General features: G+C 34.8%; 1 protein-coding gene across 9 annotated transcripts in view; it reads left to right on the top strand.

Annotated features, from left to right (window-relative positions):
* The window catches only part of SBF2 (SET binding factor 2), a 237,207-nt gene that overhangs the window by 132,915 nt on the left and 80,935 nt on the right, over positions 1-23,357 (top strand). For all 9 annotated transcript variants that reach the window (XM_042881903.1, XM_042881905.1, XM_042881904.1 and 6 more), the window contains exons 8-16: positions 1,498-1,606; positions 2,289-2,402; positions 2,832-2,909; positions 4,414-4,527; positions 5,065-5,193; positions 5,966-6,064; positions 11,649-11,853; positions 14,213-14,322; positions 15,798-15,947. In XM_042881903.1, coding sequence (XP_042737837.1) covers positions 1,498-1,606; positions 2,289-2,402; positions 2,832-2,909; positions 4,414-4,527; positions 5,065-5,193; positions 5,966-6,064; positions 11,649-11,853; positions 14,213-14,322; positions 15,798-15,947 — 1,108 coding nt within the window. The remainder of the gene's footprint in view (positions 1-1,497; positions 1,607-2,288; positions 2,403-2,831; positions 2,910-4,413; positions 4,528-5,064; positions 5,194-5,965; positions 6,065-11,648; positions 11,854-14,212; positions 14,323-15,797; positions 15,948-23,357) is intronic.

Raw genomic sequence — 23,357 nt, 5'->3', positions numbered from 1 at the left:
CTGTAGATCTCTAAACTCTTTGACTCATTGCTAACTTGTAACTCACATTGCATTGTCATTAGCAAAAACTGTGCTGTGTTTGTTTGAGTAAATTTCAAATAAAGTTTTCATGATCAGATATAAAAGTTTTCTAGAAGCCTTGTATGCAGCATTTGAAAATCTCTTGCATTGACAGTGAAATGATGAAGGGAGAAACATCCTACCTGCAAATACAATAGAACCCAACTCACAGCATCAATTAGATGGTAAAACTTGCTACTAGTGATCCATAAGTAAATGCATGAAGAAGAAAACATTTGGGCAAGACCTAATAGCTGTGTGCCAGTAAGTAAGAAACAATGCATGCCAAAAGAATTAGAGACGGTGGTAAAAAATTGAAACAGTGGTGCACTGGATTTCTGACTGGATGCAAGGAAAACATGTTTTATTATAAGAATAATTAAGTACTGGAACAGAGTGGAAGACTGGAAACTTCATCCCTGTGGGTTTTTAGGACCCAACTGGACAAAGCCCAGTAAAACTTGATCTGAATTCAGTCTTGGTCCTGCTTTGAGCAGGTTACATTAAGTGATCTCCTGGGGCTCTTTACAACCTGAAAGATTCCTTGATTCTAGGAAGACATCTGTATTAGCTAGTAACAGTTTTTAGTCATTGACAAATAATCTCCAGAGGATGAATTTAAATCAAATTTAAATATAAATAATCCCATTTGGGTCCAACATGAAGTGGAAAACTTAATGTCAAGTTATTTGGCTTTTAAGCAAGAAGACATGTAATTCTGACTCATCTGTTTTAAAGAATGCTTGTATTTTATTAGCATATTTTTATGTGTTTAAAATATTTCAGAGGTAAGCATAATATTAATCTAGAATAAAAAGGAGAAAAAATGAATATGTTGGAATGTTTATGTGATAAAATAGTAATTAATGTAAATTTTTAATTGTAATTATCTGTTAAGAGTGGAAATGCATTGATTAATCCAGATCCAGATTTTTTTCTTGCTCTAATGAAAAGACTTAAATTGTTGATCTCAAGTAAGCAGTAGCTGAAGTAGATCTGTATGTTTAGCAGTCACTTCAGTATCAAACTAAGTAATTTCATTTTGATGTTCTTTATTAATAATATTTTACAGAAGTCTGAACTGTAGCTTTCTGTCCAATATCTAATCATGTTTTTAAAATGAAAGTATTATCCATCACTTTAATGTTTCTGATCACCTAAAAGTTTTGAATGAATATAATATCTGTATAACATAAATATTACAAATATGATTTGCTTTTATTTTGCAAAATTGACTGGTTTACAACAAATTGTGGACACTGTGGTATAATCATTTCTGGAGTTTACATGACAAAAACTTCTTCATGAAGTTTTTCACAAAAAGTGCTTATAGTAAATTTAATTTTAGGAATAGGAATATAGGAAGCTTGAAAAAAAAAATAAGTGTTATGTAAAGCAATAGAAGATTTTATTTCCCTGTATTTATTCTTTTCCCAGTTATCCATATATTCCAATTCTTCCTGCGCAGCTATTGGAAGTTCTCAGTTCACCAACGCCTTTCATAATTGGTGTGCATTCTGTCTTTCGTAATGACATTCATGAGCTCGTAAGTATGACTACTGAGAATGATCATAGTGTCATGTGCCATGCAGAGATTTTCTGTGCTTCAGAGGTGTTCTTATGAACCATCTATATCTTTTGAAAATATTACTGCAAAAGACAATCAGGAGGAGAAAAAGCATAAGCATCAATTCTTCTATAAATATGTTAAGACTGTAAAGAAGGGAAATGATTGCATGGAGTGCAGGATGGGAAGGAAAGGATCCGTTTCCAAGTTTGTCATGTCATGAAACTGAACACCTCTTTTAGTGTTATCAGGTAGTGTTATCCCCAGTTATTTTGTGCTTAATTTTTAAATATGCATTTGAGAATCTGATCCATAGTTACAGAGGTGCCCAGAAACGTATACTTGTACATTAAAGTTATCATCATTTTCATTTCCTTTTGAAAACAGATTATCAGATATCTCAAATCACTCAACGCAGACCTGGATCATCCACAAACACTAGGATTTATATTCATTTTTAACAACTAGGTACAGATACAGTAATATGAAGTATTTGGAGTATTTCCTGTATCAAAAACATTCTGTACGTTAAAATTAGTACTATTTTAATGTGCTTTTATTAATTGGTCTGTAGATTATGAAATCTGAACTGTTGGATATTTAAACTATATAAGATCATGCTCACAGTACTACCAATAATGTTTTTGTTTGTCCCTTACAGTTAGATGTAATCATTGCAGATCTGGATGGAGGCACTATTAAAATTCCTGAATGTATTCATCTTTCTCAGCTTCCAGAACCACTGCTACATCAGACTCAAATGGCGCTTTCTCTAGTATGTTTTGATACAAAACTCATTTTCCACTTTCTCATCACTTTTAAAAGCGTGAAAAAAGTATTTTGGTATTAAATTGCTTTCATACACAGTGAAATATGTGATTTCAAACTATAAATCATGACAACGCTTCTCATTTTAGATTAATGTATTATCTGAAGTTGGAGTAAACATTGTCAGTATGTTTTTATTTATTATTATTTTTATTAAATTTAATACTAAAATAGGATTTTTCTCTTTTCAAGAGGAAGATAAGGATTTTTCAATCATAATGAATTTGAAATGAGTTCAAACTATAAGTTCTATAACATACCTCAGTCTATTATTTGAAGTAAACTACTGTAAGTATTATTTTGAGAAAGAAGAAAAGGTAATTTATCCTTGCCTCAGCAAATTGAGGGGGAAAAAATTGTTTTAAAAATTCTCTAGGTTTTGCATCCTGATTTGGAAACAGCAGATTATGCCTTCCCTCCTCCACGAACAGCTTTATCGCACACGAAAATGCTGGTAAGATTTCTTTCTTATGTTTAAATTTCTTAGAAAACTTGAAATTTTATACTAAATTTGTTTTAAGAATTTTGGCTTTGTTTTCTTTTCCTTATCCTTTATTCCTGGTGGAGTAAGGAATTGGCACCAGGACATTGCATTCTGCTCTGTAACAGCATTCTCCTGGGTTCAAAGCCTTTATAAAGATGCTTGCATTAACATGCAAACGCCTTATTTTCCTTTAAAAAAAGTGGTCTTAAAAAGGCTATTGAGTTAAATCTGTCTTTTCTCTGTTTCACAGACCAGTGAAGTTGCAAAATTTTGCTGGAGTGGGCAAACTAGTTTTCTGTATTTCTGTCTATCTGTCTGTCTATTATTTGGTAAATGCCTGATTTTAGAGACATTAAAAACATTAAATAATTTTGGAGTAAATTTGGGTACAGATAAGTGTGGTAGTCACATCAGCAAAACATAAGACCCTAATTTTACTGATACTAATGGTAGGTACTTTACATTATATGTTTGGGCATGTTGGGAAAGGAATTGTATGGGTTTTTTAAACATTCTTTTTGTTTTGATGAACTTCACTCAACCCGAATGAAACAATACATGATTGTCTGTAGTCAATAAAGCAGCCCAGAGAGTTATCTACTAAGGTCTAATTAACTTAGGTTACAAATAGTTGTGAAGCCATGACACCTTAATAACCTAGTAAAGCTACTGGCTTTAGCTTGAAGGAACTGCAGTTGGAGTTGATGATCTGAATAAAAATACAAGAGCCAATTCAATTTTAAAATACATCTTGGTTTTGTTTTGCAGGTATATTCTGCAGTTGTCTAATATTCTTTGCTGCTTGCAATTTTCAAGTTAAAATTCCTTCAAAAAATTATTCAAACACTTTCTAGGACCTCAGGTTTTAGACATAGCTGTAGTCCATCTAGGTAGAGGCAGTGAAATGAAAATAATGTGGATGACACAGTATTTGGTTGCAGTGGTTTTAATTGCATCTGGCCTGAAGATGACCCTGACCCAAGGCTGCCATCATCTGTTCATATCAGTTCCACTAGCACATCCATGTCTTTGTAAGCACTCCCCTACTCAATTTGATGAAAATAAACCTGCTCCAGTGTCACCGCCTCCAATAGAGGTGGCACAGTAGAGCCATGCTATCTTAAGGAAGAAATCCAGGCTAAGATACACACTTTTCATTCATTACCATTGATTTTCACTGTATGACCATCCAAACAGTTATATTTGCACTGCCCTGACACTGACAGTTCTGTGCAGGTATGAAGAAAGAAAAACAGGAGAAAAGGGGTGGGCATGTACTAAATTTGGCATTGTATGCCAGACACAGGTAGCCTGGCATCAGATGGATTTGTGTATATGCACTTCACGTGACGTACGGCTGCACTGTTTGACAAATTAGTAGGCATCCCATCAATTAGCTTTATATTAGCTTTATATGAAGTGTGAAAAAAATTATAAAACGAAAATGTTTTGACAATGTGTTCAATGCTTGTAGGATAAAGAAGTGCGAGCAATCTTCCTTAGGCTATTTGCACAACTTTTCCAAGGATACCGATCATGCCTTCAGCTGATCAGAATTCACGCTGAGCCAGTCATTCATTTCCACAAGGTAAAAGTGAAGCAGTTATTTTTGTTTGCTTAGCATTTGTAGTTGTTATTTTATTACCTTTAGTGTAAGCGTTTACAGAACTGAAAGTTAAATCTCAGATGTTTTTTAATTTGCTGTTGACATGCAAAAATTAATCAAGATCATTCTGACATAGCATAAAATCAGTGTTTTTTAGTGGGACAAATTGTAGAGGCAGTGGTAAACGTAAAGTGAACGACATTAAAATTCATTATAAAGAAACATTTGGGGAATCATCAAGGAATTTTGAAAAGATGTATGTCTTTACAAGGCAACAATTGAAGGTGCCAGTTTTGTTTTATTACCTGTAAGATATCTAACTGTGTACATAAAATCCTGTTGCATCACACCTGGTATAAATACAGGTATAAAAAGTAATTAGGTAATATAAAAAGTTTCAGTTAGAAAGTACCTCATGTTACTGAAGTCTGCTGAAAATGCAGTTTGCTTGTACAAACATAGTTGTTTCTATTTTCGATACTGATAAAATACTTGCATTCCTTTCTGTCTTCAATGCAGGCAGCCTTTTTGGGCCAACGAGGCTTGATTGAGAATGACTTTCTAACCAAAGTTCTCAATGGAATGGCGTTTGCTGGTTTTGTGTCAGAGAGAGGTCCTCCCTTTAGAGCCTGTGATCTGTTTGATGAGGTGAAAAGTGTTTTTTTTGTTGTTGTTTATTTCTTCTTTTAATCCCAAGTAAATTAAAATGTACCTGTGACTTTTCAACTTCTTAAAAACTTAAGTGCCTTTAAATACCCACTGTGTATGATATAAAACTTATGCTAGTTTCTGTTTTCTCATTTTCTATTAATCAGGCATTTCTAGCTTACTTTCATAACATCGCGCCCTGTCCATATATAAGGAATTAAAGATTTGTGTATTGCCACATGTAAGTCATGGTAATACTGTTGTCAGGTTTGGAAATGTGTAATGCGTCACATGTTGTAGTACAGAACTGAGTAATTTAATTACTCTCTTAGAAACACTGAAAAAGTAATGAGAAATATTAAATTAAATACCCACGAAAATGAACTGGGACAAGCATTTTTTTTCTCTTAAAAATCAGTACCATGCTTTTTCTATACTGCTTTTTATTTGAATGTACAGTACAAATAGAGTTTGGTATTAACTGCTTAGCAACAGTGCATTTGAGAAATGTAGATTATAGCATTAGAAATGCCAAAGGAATGATTTAGGTATGTAGGATTTCTGTGTTAGGTTAGTCTATAACGTCTGGCAGCAGAAGCTCTATATACAAGTGAAAATATGTCATGCTGCAGAGCAAGGCGACTGCAATTTTTTCCCTTTTTTCTTTCTCAGTTTCAATTTAATATTAGCATTTCATAATATAAACAATAAGTAAACTACTTCTAGCTAAATTGTAAGCATGTTGGTTTTTTTTGTGTTTTTTTTTTTTAAGTTGGTAGCCTTTGAAGTTGAAAGAATTAAGGCTGATGAAGGTAATCCACCAAAAATGATAAAGCATGTTAGAGAACTTGCAGAACAGCTCTTCAAAAATGTAAGTTTACTCTACCTATTGCACTTCAGAATTGTTAACACTGAAAATTCAGTTTTCTGAGATTGATCCAGTCTCTGAGAACAGAAATGACTACTTGTGGTTGTCATCTGCATTATAACTAAAGACTTGGGAACTTAAAATCCCAACAATTTTGTATATTAAGGAAGTTCAATATATTAATGCTGATTTATTAATGTTAATAGCGATTTACCGATGTCCTACTGCTATTTAGCACAGTTTTTTTCATGTGTATTCACTAAATATATATAAACTGTTATTTTCTCTGCTGCAACCTATCTGTGCCAAACAAGTCTCCTATCTTACCTCAACAGTTTCCTATAAGAAAACTATATATCCAGTTTGGTGTAGTGCATTCTTCCAGCAGATGTGCCCTGCTGTGTAACCCAGGCCCCTGGTTTCTATGTCCAGCAAGTGTTAACTATTTAACATCTTACGGGTTGCTTCTTGGACTCTTTGGGTTTCCTAGAATACTGTTTCCAGTTTCATTCTTTCCTTCCTATCATGCCTTTATGTTGTACAATGCTTTTCTAAAGTCCCTTAACATTCCATTAAATAGGGTTTTTTTTAATTGTTTACTTGTTTTATTTGGCATCAGCTAATCTACGTCCTCGTCACATTTCCTGTCGTTGTTCAGACTCAACAAAGCAATATCTATTTTGCAATCAGTCAACACCTTTATCACCCTATCTTCTTCTGTATCCCATTTCCCCAGAACTATAATTTACAACTGCTCTGCTATAAAAAACACAGAAATTTCTAACTAGTGCTAAATTCTGGGCTTTTTTTGCCTTTGTTTTGCCTTTGTTTTGCCTTTTTTTTTTTTCCCCCCATAATGTGTTATCTTTGAGCATTTTATCGGTGTTAATGCAGTCTCTGCTTTTGGTAGGATTAATATATTTAACATAGTAAATCCAAACTTTTACAGTTCTTGCACGTGGTGGTCTTGTGTCTGTAGATTTTGGGTGGAAAATGCAACTATATATTTTAAATGGTTTGTATGAAATGAGGCTAGTCCAGCTTTCAATATTGTCCTTGACTGCAGAATTTGTGTACCTGTGTTCAGGTATGGTCTCTCTCTTTTCCACCCTCCACTCTTTGTCTTTTTTTACCTCTGAAATTGCCAAATGACCTCTCCACATTTTTTGAATGAAAGATTTATTTATGCTCATACACCTTACTCCATGGCTGCTCCTGCTGTGCTTTTCTTCACCCTGTCTGCAATTATGGAGAGGAGTTTTGTGTTATGTGGTCAGACCCAAGTCAGAAGAGCTGTCAGTGGAACTGTTCTATTCAAATTGATTGCATTATTTTACTAATTCTACATAATATCCAAGAACACAGTCTGGGAGGTTTCTTGCCTACTGTTTTAAAATATTGCATTTAGGTGTTTATTCATTGAAGAGAGGTATGGAAAGAATAAAGCTGTAGTATATATTTCAATCTGGTAGTGATATTAAATGCATTTCAAGTGAAGTTGTATTAAGATGGAACTTTAGAGTCTGCGAGCATGTTTAGTAAAGTGACTTCTCAAACACAGAGTATTTTGTAAGTGGAGGTATTTTTGACAGCATTAAATTTTAAACTCCATGAGTGGTTTCTTAGCCAGGGTATGGCCGTCAGTCCTAATCCGTGCTTTCAGGGAAGGCATGGAGTGACTTTAGAGGTTGGAGCTGTGGTTCGAAGGAAGCTACGGAGGAAGAGAAGCTAACCAGGGTACACTGGTCAGCAGTCAATGGGTGCGCAGGCGCTCAGGAGTTGGGAAATGGGTCCTCTGAGTTGTCTGGGTCATGGTGTATGCATGGCCTTGGAAACAACCGATAACTGTCACTGTTAGACCTCTTCTGCTAGTAAAAGGGGTTCTGAATTTTCCATCTGCATTCTCATACACTAATGAGGTAGAGCGATGAATGTGAACAATGCACAGTACATTGAACCATTACCCTTTCTTATAATCTCAGTACAAGAGCATAAAATTAATGGTGCAAGAGCATAAAATTAATGGTAGTGGAAGAAGAAAAGTTCAAAACTTCTTTCATGTCATTTTCTGCCAAGCTTTATGTAGGGAATTCTGTTTATTTAGGTGCATGTTTGTTGCAACTGGATGTGCAGTTTTTACAACTGAAAGGAAGTTTTAAATGTGCTTTTTGGATGTCCCTTCTCTGGAGGCGTTCCAGGGCAGGCTGGATGGGGCTTTGAGCAACGTGGTCTAGTGAGAGTTGTCCCTTCCTGTGGCAGGCAGTTGAAACTGGGTAATCTTGGAAGTCCTTTCCAACCTAAACCATTCAATGATTCTAATTGATACATACGTTAACCTACCTTGTTTATATTAGACATTAGAAGAGACAACTAATGCATCTTTCTGAACTGAAAACATTTCACATTAAAAAATGTGTAGGAAGCGTTATTTTTTTTCCGTGTGTTACAGAGCATAAATGTTAGAGTATCTTAACACTGATAATCTCACACATATGTCTTAGACTTATTTAAGTGAATATTCCTTCGGAAAACGTAGCGGAACATCAAACAAGAGAATATTTGCTACATACCTTAATTTTGTCCATGAAATTTCATCTGTAATAAAGTGTTACGTATTTCATGGTACACCTCCTTGTACTGTGCCATTCTCTTACTGATAAGTGCTGATGGAGTCATTTTCTATTCCAAGTTAAAATTATGAATTCCGAAATTAAAGTTTCTGAATAGGAGTTATATTCTGTGCCACTTACTCAACAGTAATGCTCTGTATAACAAAATGCTGTCTCCAGATTTGGGTCTTTATTTCATGCTAACACTGACAGAAGATTTATTGATTGACAGTTGTACAGCATTCATGACCATTAGGTTTATTAAAATGTCCATGGGCAATATTCAGGTAAACTAGTCTGGATCTTTCTGGTTAGATGGTAGAGATGTATAGATTCAAATATGGAGAAGGCATGGCAGAAAAAAACAAGGAATAGCACACTTAATTTTCAATAAAGTCAAGCTATATTTCAGAAGATTGGGTTTGTTCCTGTTTGTTCATTTGTTTGTTATTTTACAGCGCTTGGGGGCTACAGTGTTACAAGCATATGATTAATGTGGTAATGTCCCATAAATATAGAAAAAATCTTCCAAAATATAATTGTTATTATAATTCTGAACTACTACTGACAAAATGGGGAACATTTGTATTTGTTTTCTAGTCTGTGTGTGTCTGTGTGCCTCTCTCTCTCTCTCTCTCTGCCTTTTATAATGAAAGAACCTACTGTATATGTATAACTTCTTACTTAAATGATTTCTTAAAATCAGTGTCAAAACTCATTCATTTTCATTTGTTCCCATGATAAGATTTACTTATACCGTTGCAACTGATGTGATACTGCTTCACCACTAAGTAAATGACTTCAGAAGTCACATTTTTAATAATTATGCATCTTTAAATAATGTACTTTGGTAAGCAACATTGCTTCCAAAAATTATGCTTAGAGTGATCTCATTTTAATCTCACTGTATGACGTATTCTAATCTTATTCCACAGTTACAATGACCATTATCTTGTAGCTGTAATAGTCTAAATACATATGAGAAACAAGACTTTTAGGGAGAAATAACATTTTTATTAGTCTAGCTGGTGCAGGCAGAAAATCTAGACAAGATTTTGGCATCTACTGCTTCAGTAGTTGAAGGCATTAGAATTACGTTCCTGACCTGTGTATCATTGCATATGCAGAGCTGGCATTAGCTTTGTGATGTCCAACAGGAAAGTTACTCTTTCTGTATCTTCTTTCTGGATCTCTCTTGTCCATGAAATGGAATGTGAAATAATTATTTTTCCTCTCTTTCTTTTTCCCATTTAATGTCATTTTTTTACCCCCTGTTGATCTTGTGTTTCCTTTCTCAGCCTTGCGTCTCCTGGCATCTGCTACTGTCATCCTAATAGCTAGATTTTTGGCTTGTTGCATTAAACTCTCCACAAAGAATTTGTACAGCTAAGTAGCTGGTTTGTTTTTCTGCATCTGAGACCAAATATATCGATTTTGTCTCAAATTGACGTATTCAGTCTCCTTGTTGCCTTTGGCTTCTGTAAATGAAAGCATCAGGCTAACTGCTAGTTTTGAGCTTTATTGCAAGCTGGTTGTGCTTGTATAACAAAAAACTGATTGATTGAATGGCACTCTTTGGCAGCTGTTTGTAGCCATTTATAAGAAACAGCATAGAGTAAAACTGATTAAGTTCAAATAAGACCAATGACAACCCCTGGTATATGAATGAAGAGAAGAAAAAATATTGTTTGATTTGATTGGTATTGCTCAAGACACAAGATGTGATACTCTTAATGGTGGTAGAAATTCTGTGTTGCATTTAGATCTCTGCCATATTTTGGAAAAGGTAGTACCTGAAGCCAGAAAACAGACAAAAAATCAGAAAAGATTGTCAGCTATTTGAGGAAAAAATAAAAGAAATTGTGGATTTTCATACTTCACTGTCCTTAACATTTCTTTCTGGGAATTATGTCTTTGATATGCTGAAATCAATGTGGAGGCAGTAAAATGAAATGTGGTTTGTGGTATACTCAGTTGCTGACCACCTGTGACAAAAGATGCCACAAATGCTGCAGAACCTATTGAGACAGAACAAGAAGTATAGTATCACATGCATCATCAACATCTCTGTTGTATGATGGAGAGCACTTACGCTCATCTTTGGTATTGCAGTACTGCACATTAATGTCAAGATGAAGAAAATTATTAGAACAGTTATGCAGTAGCAGGTGGGGCAATCATTTGGTGAAACAAGTAAGGCAGTGAAAACCTTAAAGCAATGGTGAAAATTGTGTGCATATTACACTTGCACAGATCATAAAAGAATGAGTGAAAAATCACTATAGGCAAGCTTTACTTTCCACAGTGGAAATTTTGACTTTTGTCAATGATAAAAGTCTTTTCTGTCTGTTGAGAACACTTCAGAATCTGATGTGACAGATTCCTTTTTTTTTTATATATATATATTGTAGTTTCAGTCCATCATTTCCTCTCTTTGATCACCTGTAAATGTTTTTGGTTTCTACTGTGTAAACAGTGAACTGTATAACATTTTTATGATACATACAGAAGATAGAAAATTGTTTCCCAGTGAAATAGGGCAATGGTTTCAAACATGATACAAAAATGAATTTTCATTTCTAGATTTGACCAAGATGAGAATGTTTCTGAGTACTTGGTGATAAGACTGTATTTACAATATTTTTAAATTTTTCTCTATTCAGTAGGATGATTTTTCTATCTTCTTTTCAAACTGTAAATATTAAGTTGCATAAAAGGAACCTAAGTCAAACTGTGATTTTCTTTTGCTCTCTTTCTTTTCTGAATTACATTGAATTTTGACAAAAATAATTTTATAAATCATTTAATGAGAATTGGAAATATTACATTTAATGAATCAAGGATGATACAAATTTCAAACATGTCATTAGTCATCTGTGTTAGTTGCTTAGTCCCTCAGATACGACAGGTAATAACAGGGATAAAAATGGTTGAGACAGCTGGTAATACAAGTTAAAATTTTTGTCTTTGGCCTGCAGGAGAATCCCAATCCCCACATAGCATTCCAGAAAGTGCCACGGCCCACCGAAGGCTCCCACTTGCGGGTTCACATCCTCCCATTCCCCCGGATCAATGAATGCCGGGTACAGGAGCTGCTTCAGGAAGGCCTTGCAAGGAGTCAGGGTGCTCCCACTGCCACAAGGGGGGACAAGAAGTGTGTTGTTCCGGCAGGTCCTCCTGTTGGTACGTTTACTTGTTCCATGACTTCTACTGTTTCTCATGTTTTGAATGTGTGATCAGCATGGCTGCAATGTATTGCTCCCAAGAAAAATACCAATTTGTTGGAACTTATTCAGAGAAGGGAAACCAAGCTGGTGAAGGGCTAGAAAACAAGACATATGAGGAAGAGCTGGGGAAATTGGAGTCCTTTAGCCTGGAGAATAGGAGGCTGAGGTGAGACCTTCTCTGTCACTCTCTACTACTACCAGCACTTTCAGCCAGTCAAGGGAAAGGATGATTCCACTCTGCTCTGCACTAGTCTCACCTCAACCAGCCTTTGCAATTCTGCAGTGTAAGGATGTAAACCTATCAGAGAGCCTCCAAAGGAGGAGTACAAAGGTGGTGAAGGGTCTAGAGAGCAAGACGGATGAGGTCCTTGGTTTGCTCAAAACAGGGAAGGGGGGTACTGAGGAAAGGACTTTATCTAAAATGTATCTACATATCCTTACCTAAGGATATAGGATATACATCTGCTCATATCTCCTATATATCCTTATATATCTCCTATATATCCTTATATATCATATCATATATGTATCATATCATATATGTATATGATATATCATACCATATACATATCTCCTATATATCCTTACATATCTCCTATATATCCTTATATAGCTCCTTATATAGGAGCAGATGTAAAACATTTCTTCATTTGGTTTTAATGCCAGAAACATTGTATTCACCATAAAAAAGTGTATTCAGTAACATGCAGTATACAGGAAGCTAGTAGAGCTTGAAAAATTATTCAAGGAGGGATTTAGAATTGCAATTTATCATGGAAAATTAGATGACTGATCTCTGTTGAGTGTTGTCCTTCTCTACCCTTTTTCTTCAAAAAATGTATTGCAGTTGCATGGGCATGCTTAACTGACTAGGCAATGTCTCTTCAGAAATTCATTTTAGGATTTTAATAGGGCAAACATGACCTAGCAATGTCAAACTATTGCAAAAAAGACAAACATCTTAGTAGGATGTATAAACAGGAGTATAATCAGTGAACCCCCTGCAGAAATCCTTTCATTGTAGTCTGTATCCGTTTTTGGACACTGGAAGATCGTCTGCATTTTTGGTTGTGTTGGAGGGAGTCCAGAAAAAGGCAACAAGAATGACCAGTGGCCTGGAGAATGTGACATGTGTAGAGAGATGGAGAGTTGTTTAGACTAAAAATCAGAAGACTGAGGGGACACATAGTAACAGTCTTCAATTATGTAAGATGCTGTTAAAAAGAAGGGAATAATCTGTAGTGATAAGAATTAGTCCATGTAGTTACAACACTGAAGTTATTTGTTAGGGAAAACTTGGTAAAATGGAGATTGTGAGGCATTTGAATGGATTTTTTGGGAAGCCACAGAGTCTGTTATCGCAGAACTTTGGGAACTTACTAGACAAACAAGAGGAATAATATAGAATTGATCCTGTCTTGGGACAGTGGGGATGAACTAGATGGCCCCTTGTGACTTATTTCTCTTTGGATTTGTGTAAGAAGAGGATAAACTCCATTTACCTGCCATTGCTTTTGACTGCATCTTCAGATCTTATTGTCTTATCTGCTACTTATATGTTATGTTCTTTAAAAGTGTTTCCAGGCTAAGTGCAAGAAAAAGTTTCCTTTCTTACTGAGCATATATTTATGTCAAAACTTTACATTTTTTCAAATAACTTTCACAGCCATATTCACAACTATCATTAGTGTCAACGTCCTTGTATACTAGGAGATCATTATCTACAAAAAAAAAAAAAGGAACTATTCTGCATTTATAGTCTATTTACTGGATTCTCTCATTTTTTTTCTTGAAATTCACAGCAGATCACCATGTTAAGAACATAATCTTTAGATCCCAGCAAATTTGAATCTAGAAAAGAGAATACATTTTTTGGGTTTTATTTCACGTCACTGGATTCTTGACATGGCTGAAGAATTCCTTTAGAACAAAATAGCTATCTCCTGCCTGATTTATCCTGTGAAATGTACAAAGCAATATGGTTTGCTTTGGAACAAGTGTGTATATGTATATATCAATTTCTATTTATTTATGTATTTCATTAGCATGTTAACTTCTGAAAATTGGAATCTTGTTATGCCTATAGAAAACCAACAGGAAACATCTACTGCTTTAGTTAAAAATCAGAGTGCTCTCATGCAGGTAGCATAGAAAAAAAACAGATTCTATGTTTGCATGTGTATATGCTTACTGATAGTGTTTGCTTAACAAAATAGAATGGAGGGCACATTGTTTATTTTTAAGAACTTTCTGGTATTCTTTGTGACTGTTGCAGAATACATTCATACATGCGTATTCTTCTCTTTTTATGTTAGTTTCCATAATGGAAAAAGGAAGCACGGTTTTCAATAGTGCACAAAGGTTGGAAGTTGTTAGAAACTGCATCTCATTCATTTTTGAAAATAAATTTTTGGAGACTGAAAAGGTAATAAAATTAAATTTTAACTTTCCTAAATATGCATAAATTCTGTTAATGAACAAAATGGAGACTGATCTTGGCATAAATTATGTTTTGTAGTTTTACATTTCAAACTATTATTTTTGTCATTTAAGTGTTGAAGTGATAAAATGAATAATCTCAGTGTAATCTTATGTGTAATATGAGGCAAATAAATTTGGGAACTTGAATGCATAAATTTGCTAATTTATACTGCCATTATGAATAGTATTGTCCACATGATTAATTTTTTTAAAGAATAATTGTGTACTGACTAATCATGTTGACACTGAGGCAAGTAAACAGAAGATATATACAAACATTCCACTATTTATCAGCCAATGTTCTTCCAAAATTTTCAGCCCAATTAATTCTGCTGTTTTTTAAAATCAGTAGTTTGATAGCATTCAGAGGTAGATATCAATATTTCACCTCAGTTTTTTCTCAGACATTTAAATTGTTAACATCCTTATTTTTTTACATTAAGATGCTGTCCCTTTTTTAGACTCTGCCCATAGAATTTTAATATTTCTATTCTAGAGTGACCACTCAGATACGTACTCAAACCTGATTATGCATCTGAAAATGGCGGTATAATTATATTCAGAAATTTTTGGATTTCTCAGAATAGTTTCATCTGTGTATATCTGTGAGCTTGCATAAATCTAGATGTGAACCAAGAAACTCTAGTTTGCTAAGATAGCCTATCCAAATGCAGAAGAGAAAAATCCTAATAAAATGTGTAGCTCTCTTTAAAGAGTTTTGAATGCATGTGTTGCACAGTAGTTTTTAACCTCATTCAACTTGCAGTCAACTAGAAAATTTCAGCAATATTTTCGGACCCTGCCTAGAAAAGTTGTCCTTTCATAATCAGCTGTCTTTTGTTGTTTATCTTTTGCTGTCTATTAAAACTACTCTAAAGGGACACAGTTGATAATCACTGAGGTAGCACTTGCTACATCGTTAAACTGTTGGTATAAATATTTTATTGGCCCTAATTTAGGGTAAACTTCATAGAAGTCTTGTGGCTCAGTGCTATGAGTGGTATGCATCGTTTAAAACCATTTGTCATTCACTGTTTATCAAAAAACCATGCTAGCTGGCCTTGATATGCGAACTTAAGACCTAGCCTGGCTGGTACAGATACAGAATGTGCTTTCATGCATAGTAATCCTTTTCTGATTTCCTGTTCATTTTGTGCCTTTCTATATTCACTTGTTTCCATTTAGAGATGTAGATGAGAGATATTGTTTAATGCACTAGAAAAGAAAACCAAGGTGGAAAGTAAAGATTATACTTATAGTCTGAATTTGCTTGAGTCTATTACATGAAAATTTGATATTCAAGTCTGAAAGGCATTCAGATACTGTGCGTACTATGACTTAATGTTTCCTGATAAAGAATATATGACACTCATTGTCTTGCAATTTCATGTTTGTGAAGTTAGATTTTCTTTTCTCCAGACCTTGCCTGCAGCTCTGAGAGCCCTGAAAGGAAAGGCAGCCCGGCACTGCCTGACACAGGAATTAGGCCTGCATGTTAAACAAAATCGAGCGATACTGGACCATCAGCAGTTTGACTACATAGTACGAATGATGAACTGTGCTTTGCAGGTACAGTGTGGGAAGGTTTGGTTCTTTGTCTTGTTGTTATTGTGATAAGCAAAAAATCGTTTATGGTAATGTAGAGAAGCAAAATAATTGAATTATAGGACCACATACTACAGTGAGGTGGCTGATATTAGGTGAGAGTGATTTAACACATTTTGTAGTTGGAAGGATAAAGGAGAAAATGCAAAGATCTATACTGATTCGCATAGTATGAAAAATAGAAAAGAAACTGTTTCAATTCTTATTAATTTAGATAGCATTTAGATTCAGAATTAAGTATTGGAGAGATTCATAATAGCTTTACATACTTTTTTTATGAATAGTGTTAACTTTTCTGGGTAGTTTTCAACTATAAGTTCCTAAAATGTGTAACACCTGCTGCACAGTTTAGCAAAAGGTAAGTTTTTCTTCTTCTTTGTCTCAAGTGCAAACATATTTCAGGAGAAAAATAAACCTTCCATTATTCATAGTTGTAGCTGTGCTTTTCTGTCGTGTCAGAAACTCACTTTCTTTGGTGTTTCATTTAATCTATACAATTCTACAGATAATTTGCTGGTAAGTAAGTTATAAACTTTTTAGCAGGTAGCTATGAGAATAAAATACGTGTATGACTTCTTTTGATTTCATTTGATTCATTGTCCTGATTTAACCATATGATAAATGTAATGTTGCACCTGCTATATATTCCGGAGTCATAGATTTTCCTTCAAACCAGAAAACAGAATTTTCTAGAAGTACCACAAATTTTGGTCCTACTCTAGAAGTAGTTCCGAGGAGGAAAAAAAAAAAATCAGAGTTTTAGACAATAGGAAGGAGATACAAATGTCTTTATTTGCCACATCTTAACAGATAGAAAATGCTGAGTTGAGGAAATTTTCTTTTCTGAGGACTTTTAACTTTTTTTTTCTTCTTTAACTTTTAATGAAGTCAGCACTTGTAGTTTTTCTGTTTGTGAAATTAATGGTCACTCTAGAATGATTTTAGTCCTTCTGGGATCTTCAAATGTTCATAGAAATAAATGTCTGTGAAGTCATACTGAAGTAAAACGGAATGATTGTTATTTTTCTTAAAAAATGTAGCAAAATTAACTCAAAATCATGCAGAAGAAACAAATATATGGATTAAGGAGGCACAGGGTGGGGTTATTTTTTCCCCCTTTTTTTTCTCTCCTTTTTTTTTTTTTTTTTTATCACTGAAATGTAAGATGGAAATTTCCACTTCTCAGTAGTAAGCATAGCCAATGTGAAAACATCTGAACTCCTGACACTGGGCAGCTAGTTAGTATTCACTACATCCACTTTTATGACATATGAAATTATTTATTAAGATAAAAGCTTGATTTATAATTTGTCTGTGCACTTTGTTCAAACTTTGGAACAATATGTAAATTATGTTCAAACTTTGGAACAATATGTAAATTATGACATTTTTGGAGCTTCTCTGTATCAGTTCAAGACAAAAATATATTATTAAGAAAATAAGTTTGTCCTTGCTGCAAAGAGTCTCAGCAAGTCAGCATTTTTCTGTAGAGGAATGAATCTTGTTAGCTGCAGGTCATGAGACCAAGGAGCTTAAACAGTGTCTATTAGAAAAATACAGAAACTTGATTTTAGAAATGTGATCATAACTGAAAATGTAGTCATGCTTTTATTTAGAATGCCAAATTAGTGATGATGGAATTTGGGGAGATTAGACTGCAATATTGCTTTAAGACCTTGCAGAACCATTGGAATTGTAGAAACTGTGTCCTTGAATGCCCCATCTCAGATTTTTTTTGTAAACATTATTGCTTTTTCCAATTGGTTTCTCCAAAATAGAAACAAATGTTGTTATTACCATGGGGCATATGGCAGCAAATATGAAAGCTTGAGGAAGGGAGGACCCAAGGGGCATAGGTGATAGTTTGGGTGCAGTCCTGGCGCTCAACTGGTCTTGCTGCACGTGGTGGGTTGAGCTGGGATGTGTATGCAGTACGTCCCAGCTTGATGGTTTTCCCTGGGGAAAGAAACAGTCTCACGTGGCTCATTTCCTCATGAGATAGGAACTCTGATGCTCCCCAGCCAGCAAACTTCTGCTACTGATAATGTGAATAATGTGTACAAATTGGTTGCTTCTGTATCTTTTGAACATGAAACTGTATGATTGGCATGTACAAAAATCTTTGTCTTACTGGGAACAGTACCACGTATTACAAAATCAGGAAGATTGCATTCTTACAGCTTATTGCTCATCTCTCCATTGCTGTTCAAGATTTTCCTGGTTTGTAGTGTTTGTAGTGTCAAGTTTTTTATGTGTGTGTGCTTTTTTTTTTTTTTTTTTTTTTTTTAATTGAATGCACTTGCTTGCTTTACTTGAGTCTATTAAAATAAAGGTCAGATACTTTTCCAGAACTTCTATCATTTCAGAACTTTTCATCAATCAAATGATGAAAAGTAGTATATTAACACAATGCTAGTGATAATCCCACCATGTGTATTGTTGCTTGTTGCTAATCTCTTTATACCTGGTGTGACATGTTTGCTGCCATAATGCTTGAAAATAGACTAAGATAGAGGAACAAAATACTCATAGCATTGCTTCAAGTTCGTAGCTGTTTTATTTCAGTGAAATATAAGTTATGTTGTAGTTCCCCAAGTATCTGATCTCTAACTATTTTGCAACGGGGAGGAAGGGAAGAAAAGGGTATTTCACTGCTTTCTGTTGAGATGACAAAACTTGTGCTTGCCAGATCTCTGGTGTTTGTCAACATAAGTCTCTCAGTCCAAGTGTGGCATTCTTTTCAACTATTCTTCTTTAGCCTATTTACAGTTTGAAACTAACAAGCAAGACACTGCTGCAAATTTTCAATAGGCCCATGGTATATGGAATTGTACAAGAAAACTTCAGATTAATTTACCTCCTTTATCAAGTGCAGAGTTGCATATCAAGCTGTATGGTAGATGTTAGACAGCTGTACAAACACTGTTAAGATAAGTTATGATGCAGTGAGTCAATACTACAGTGTGAAAAATGTGGTTTACTGTTTTCTGTTTCTGTTTGTGAAGTGCTGACCGTCTACTGCTGCTGAAATGCAAATGTAAGAGTTATTTCTGATCATTCATAGTAATATAAAAATCAAAATGTCATGAAGATTCGTTTAAGCTCACTCTCTTGGGGTTGAGTAGTCATTGGCCAAGTGCTAAAAATGTTGCTTTCATTCTCTGAGTAAGAATTCTTCCCCTTACAAATCATGCATTCTGACAAGCATTTAAAGCAACCTGTACTACAGCAGTGGTTAGTATCTGTGATAGCAGAAGATAAATGTTATGTTCCTTTCCATATGTTATATAACTAAATTACTGTTAAAAGGCATTTATGTGAACATGTTGATTGACAACTTTTTCGTACAGGTAGCAATATAATGTGAAAAATGTGAAAATCTTTCTTCAGAAATGGTTTCTGTAGTGTTTGCTTTCTGCTGTTGTGGTTACCTCAGAATAATTTGCAACTACACACAAATTTCTATTTTAAGGTTTTCATTTTCTCTAATGAAATATTTTTCATTATTTTCACATTTTTACAAAAGGCTGCCAGAACTAATTCTTAAGGATCTAAAAAGGCTTTATGTTAGCAGAGGAGTCCTTTTGCTACATAATTACGTTTTGAGCAATAGGTTTTATTGTTAATGCAGATTAAGAAATAATGGCCAAAACCATGTTGAGGTCAATTTTTCATACTTAGCCATTAATTTTTCTCAGAATTCAGTTTTGCAAATACTGTCCAATAACAAGAAAGATTTTATTACTCCTAAGAGAAAATCAACCATGTGTGTGTCATATGATTCAAATTCTTGGCAATATAAAGGTTAAATGAACTAGCATTTCTCATATTTTATGTTGAAAACTACATTGCCAAACATCTTTCTTTGGAGGGTGATAGGAGGTCTTTCTTTCAGCCTTTTATTCCATGGCCTGCCATTTGTTACTTGGTTTGTGTTCCTGGAACCAAGCACTTTCAGAAATAATGGTTGAACAGCAGCACTATTGTAAAGTATTTTAAGGTATTTCAAAACAGAGAAAGCATTTCACAAATTAAAATCCTCACAGTTTGAGAAGGCTGTGCTTAACTCTATTAATTAATCAGTTCTTAGCAACTAGATCTTTTTCATAGCCATGGCGTTATATAAATTACTGCATCCTGCTGTCCCCGGGTTTGGTGGGAATGCCTTTGTCTGGGAGTGGGGCAGTGGGGCTTCTCCTCAGGCAGCAGCCCTGTGTAATAGGCACCCACGGAACTGCTCTCTACCTGGCAGCTTCCAGTCCTTGCTTCTGGTAAGCTGAAGTAACTCTGACTTCTGCTCAATCTTATTATTTCAGTACAATTATTACAGGACAGGAGGGTGTTTTTGCTAATAAAAGTATCAGCGGAGATGCTTGAGTGCTGGCACTGCTGGCTGCTGTGGCTGGTTGCCGCTTTGCTGTGGGGCTCTGAACCCTGGGATCAGCTGCGATTTTACATTGCATTTCCAAAGCAGTGTAAGCGTTTTGGGGGAAAAATACAGAATATAGAGCATCCCAGTGGCAGATGGCTGACCTGCGGCGGTGTTGTGTTGTTTTCGGTCAGATCCTACGTGGCTTGCAGATAGGTTAACTTGGATGTTGTGTTGAAAGCACGTAGCTTCGTGGAGCTTGGCGTGGTATGCTCTGACTGCTCTTAAGTGTTCATTACTGTTAATTGCATCCTTGTGGTTGCTGCACATTTCTAATAACTCTGTGTTCTAAATGTTTTTGGTCATCTTGATGAAAAGCAGACATGTGCATGTATGCTACTCACTGCTGTAAATAAAATAAGTCTGGTTTAGGAATTGTGTTATACTACTCTGGAGCCTGTTCATGAAAGAGATGAAAGGTAAGTAGTTGGTTTTTTTTAAAGATGCTTCTTGATGTTTAAAAGGGTAGGCATTTTGCATAAAGCAACTTATGTGAAATCAGTGACTTCTGTTTTCACAAGTTTTCCATGTATTTCTTCCATCTTTTTATTAAATATAAAATATTTGTATTTAGAATGTAGTATATGTATATAATGTGTTTTTCATAACAAGGACATAATTCAGTGTAGATTTGTGTATAATACTGTTAAGCACACGTCCATATTGTGGAGCAATATAAGCACTTCATCCATATTGTGTCACTTTTTATATACAGTAAGAAAGAAAATACGATGCAGTATTGATGTTCAGTACCCAATCATTGAACATACTTCTGTGGCATCCCATATGGACTTGTGCAGTGGCTTTAGTTCAGTCTTTTGTTACTGAAGTGAAGGGCAAGAGTTCTTCTGTCTAACAGGGTCTCTCTGGTCTTCCACACATCGCATTCTTTCTTGGAAATTTGCATCAAAAAGTTGCCAGTCTGCTATAAAATAATCATATGTTATTTATTTGTCACATGCTGTCATTTCTAAAACAGAACATTATAATGTATTAGAAGTCTTCTAATCATTTGGTTGCTATGATGTTTGTATAACCTTTGGTTTAAACAATTGAAATGTTGGCTGCTTGTGTTAAAAAACTGAAGTGTGATGTTGAGGTAAATACCATAAAGTACAGCCGAGTTCTGGGTTTTGTCAATATTTTGTGTAAACTTTCACAAGTGCATTAATGTGACACAAAGTAATGAACATATGTGGCATTTTAGAATTTATTTATTTATTTATTTATTTAAAGTAAAAAAAAGGCTTAAGGAGTAAATTTCATTACAGTAATAGGTGTGTCTTTACCGTTACATATAAAAAGAAATCTGTGCAAAGTTTTAGAACAACAACAACAACAAATTTTAGGCCGGATTTATGACCTATGTGAATTGGTTTTTAAGATGTGTGCAAAAATACCACTTATGTAAGGTATGGTGAAGATTAGTAATTTTTTGCCATAAGCAGATGAGGGGTAGGGAGAAGAAGATTTAGTATGTACTGAGGCAATGAAGTATTTAGAAGTAACTTCAGGTTATAGTCTAAAAGAAACAAACAACCTTGCTCCACTCCCCCCAGGCAGATTCTTCAGCTCTTAACTCCAAAACTCCACTTGGGAGCTGGGGATTGAAATTTCAGTGACACATTTAACAGTCTAAAATTTTACAGTGTTTATGAGAGTAGAAATAAAATTAGTTTCCTATGAAGATTACTTGTCTTTAGAGGACAAAATTAACTTACTTTGAAATTAATGCAAATTTCCCTGATTGTATAAACATAGTGGAAAACCCTTGATTTTGCTGTTAATTGAGCAAATATCAATTCAGAGAATGCATATGCCTAAATAAGTTGCATAGAATTGATATATAATACTCTCTATTTATTCCAGGTGTATGGAACAGAGGAAAAAGTTTTTTTTTGCAAGGGAGCACTTTTTTTATTTGTAAGAGAACATATGTTAACGTAGGCAAAACCCGTGGACTAAAATAGCCTCTAATTTGCTGTTTTTGGGCCAAGCTAAGGATTCTAATTGATTTCACTGGAATTTATTCCATTTTATTTATGAACTTAAACAACAAAAAAAACAACCCACAATTTAAAGGAGAATACTTATTTTAATTGACTATTTTGGAGCCTTGCCTTTGTCGTTAGGGAATAGCTGAAATAGTAACCATATGTGGTTCTGTTTAAAAGCCACAGACCACAACTACAGTCCTGTTAACACAATTTGTTACTTAGCCTCTGAATTATATGTTTAAGAAAGTCATAGATTTAGGTCCTAGCTTGATTATGATAGATGGCTGTTACCTTCAGAATCTCCTATCCATTTCACCTCAGCCCCTACAGAGCTGATTGGCATGTAAAACATAGCTTCTGTGAAGAAAATTGACAGTAGGCTTGCAGTGTTTTATTTTTCACAACCTCTTGGGTGTAGTGGGCCAGCAGTGTTGCATGGATCAAAGACGTGAAAGCCATAATTACAGAGCATCAAAAACAGGATGCTGAGATGTATTCAACTTTATATTCCAATGAACTTTAAAAAAGAGATTCAGGCTGCCATTTGCATTTTATGCATGCTCATTGCAAAGAATTGCTCAAGGATAATTTGGTATAAAATACCATATAGCAAAGATATTAATTTTATGTAACTTCTAGTACCTTAGTGAAGGCAAAATGTACATATGAAAACAGTAGGCATCAGAATTGATTCACTTAAAATCAGTCAAGGAAACCATAATTGGCTGCTCGTGAAAACTTGTCTTACGGACACGTGAAAGATCCTACCTGAAGTCTAATTGTCGTGCCCTTATTCATTCCTGGCTTCGCATCTGGGGGCATCCTGTGCTTTCAAGTAAGAACAGGTGTACTAAAATAAATGATATTCTGATTATCCAAAAATTCACTTTCAGTAGCCAATTTGAAATTCGTCTCTTTTGAGGTCACTTTGGAAACTCGGCAGAGAAC

This window comes from Lagopus leucura, unplaced genomic scaffold, assembly GCF_019238085.1.
Source record: "Lagopus leucura isolate 7727_CA_CO unplaced genomic scaffold, USGS_WTPT01 Super-Scaffold_100033, whole genome shotgun sequence".
In the NCBI taxonomy this organism is placed as follows: domain Eukaryota; kingdom Metazoa; phylum Chordata; class Aves; order Galliformes; family Phasianidae; genus Lagopus; species Lagopus leucura.
The sequence above is the reverse complement of the archived record's forward strand: the minus strand, read 5'-3'. Positions and strand labels throughout refer to the sequence as shown.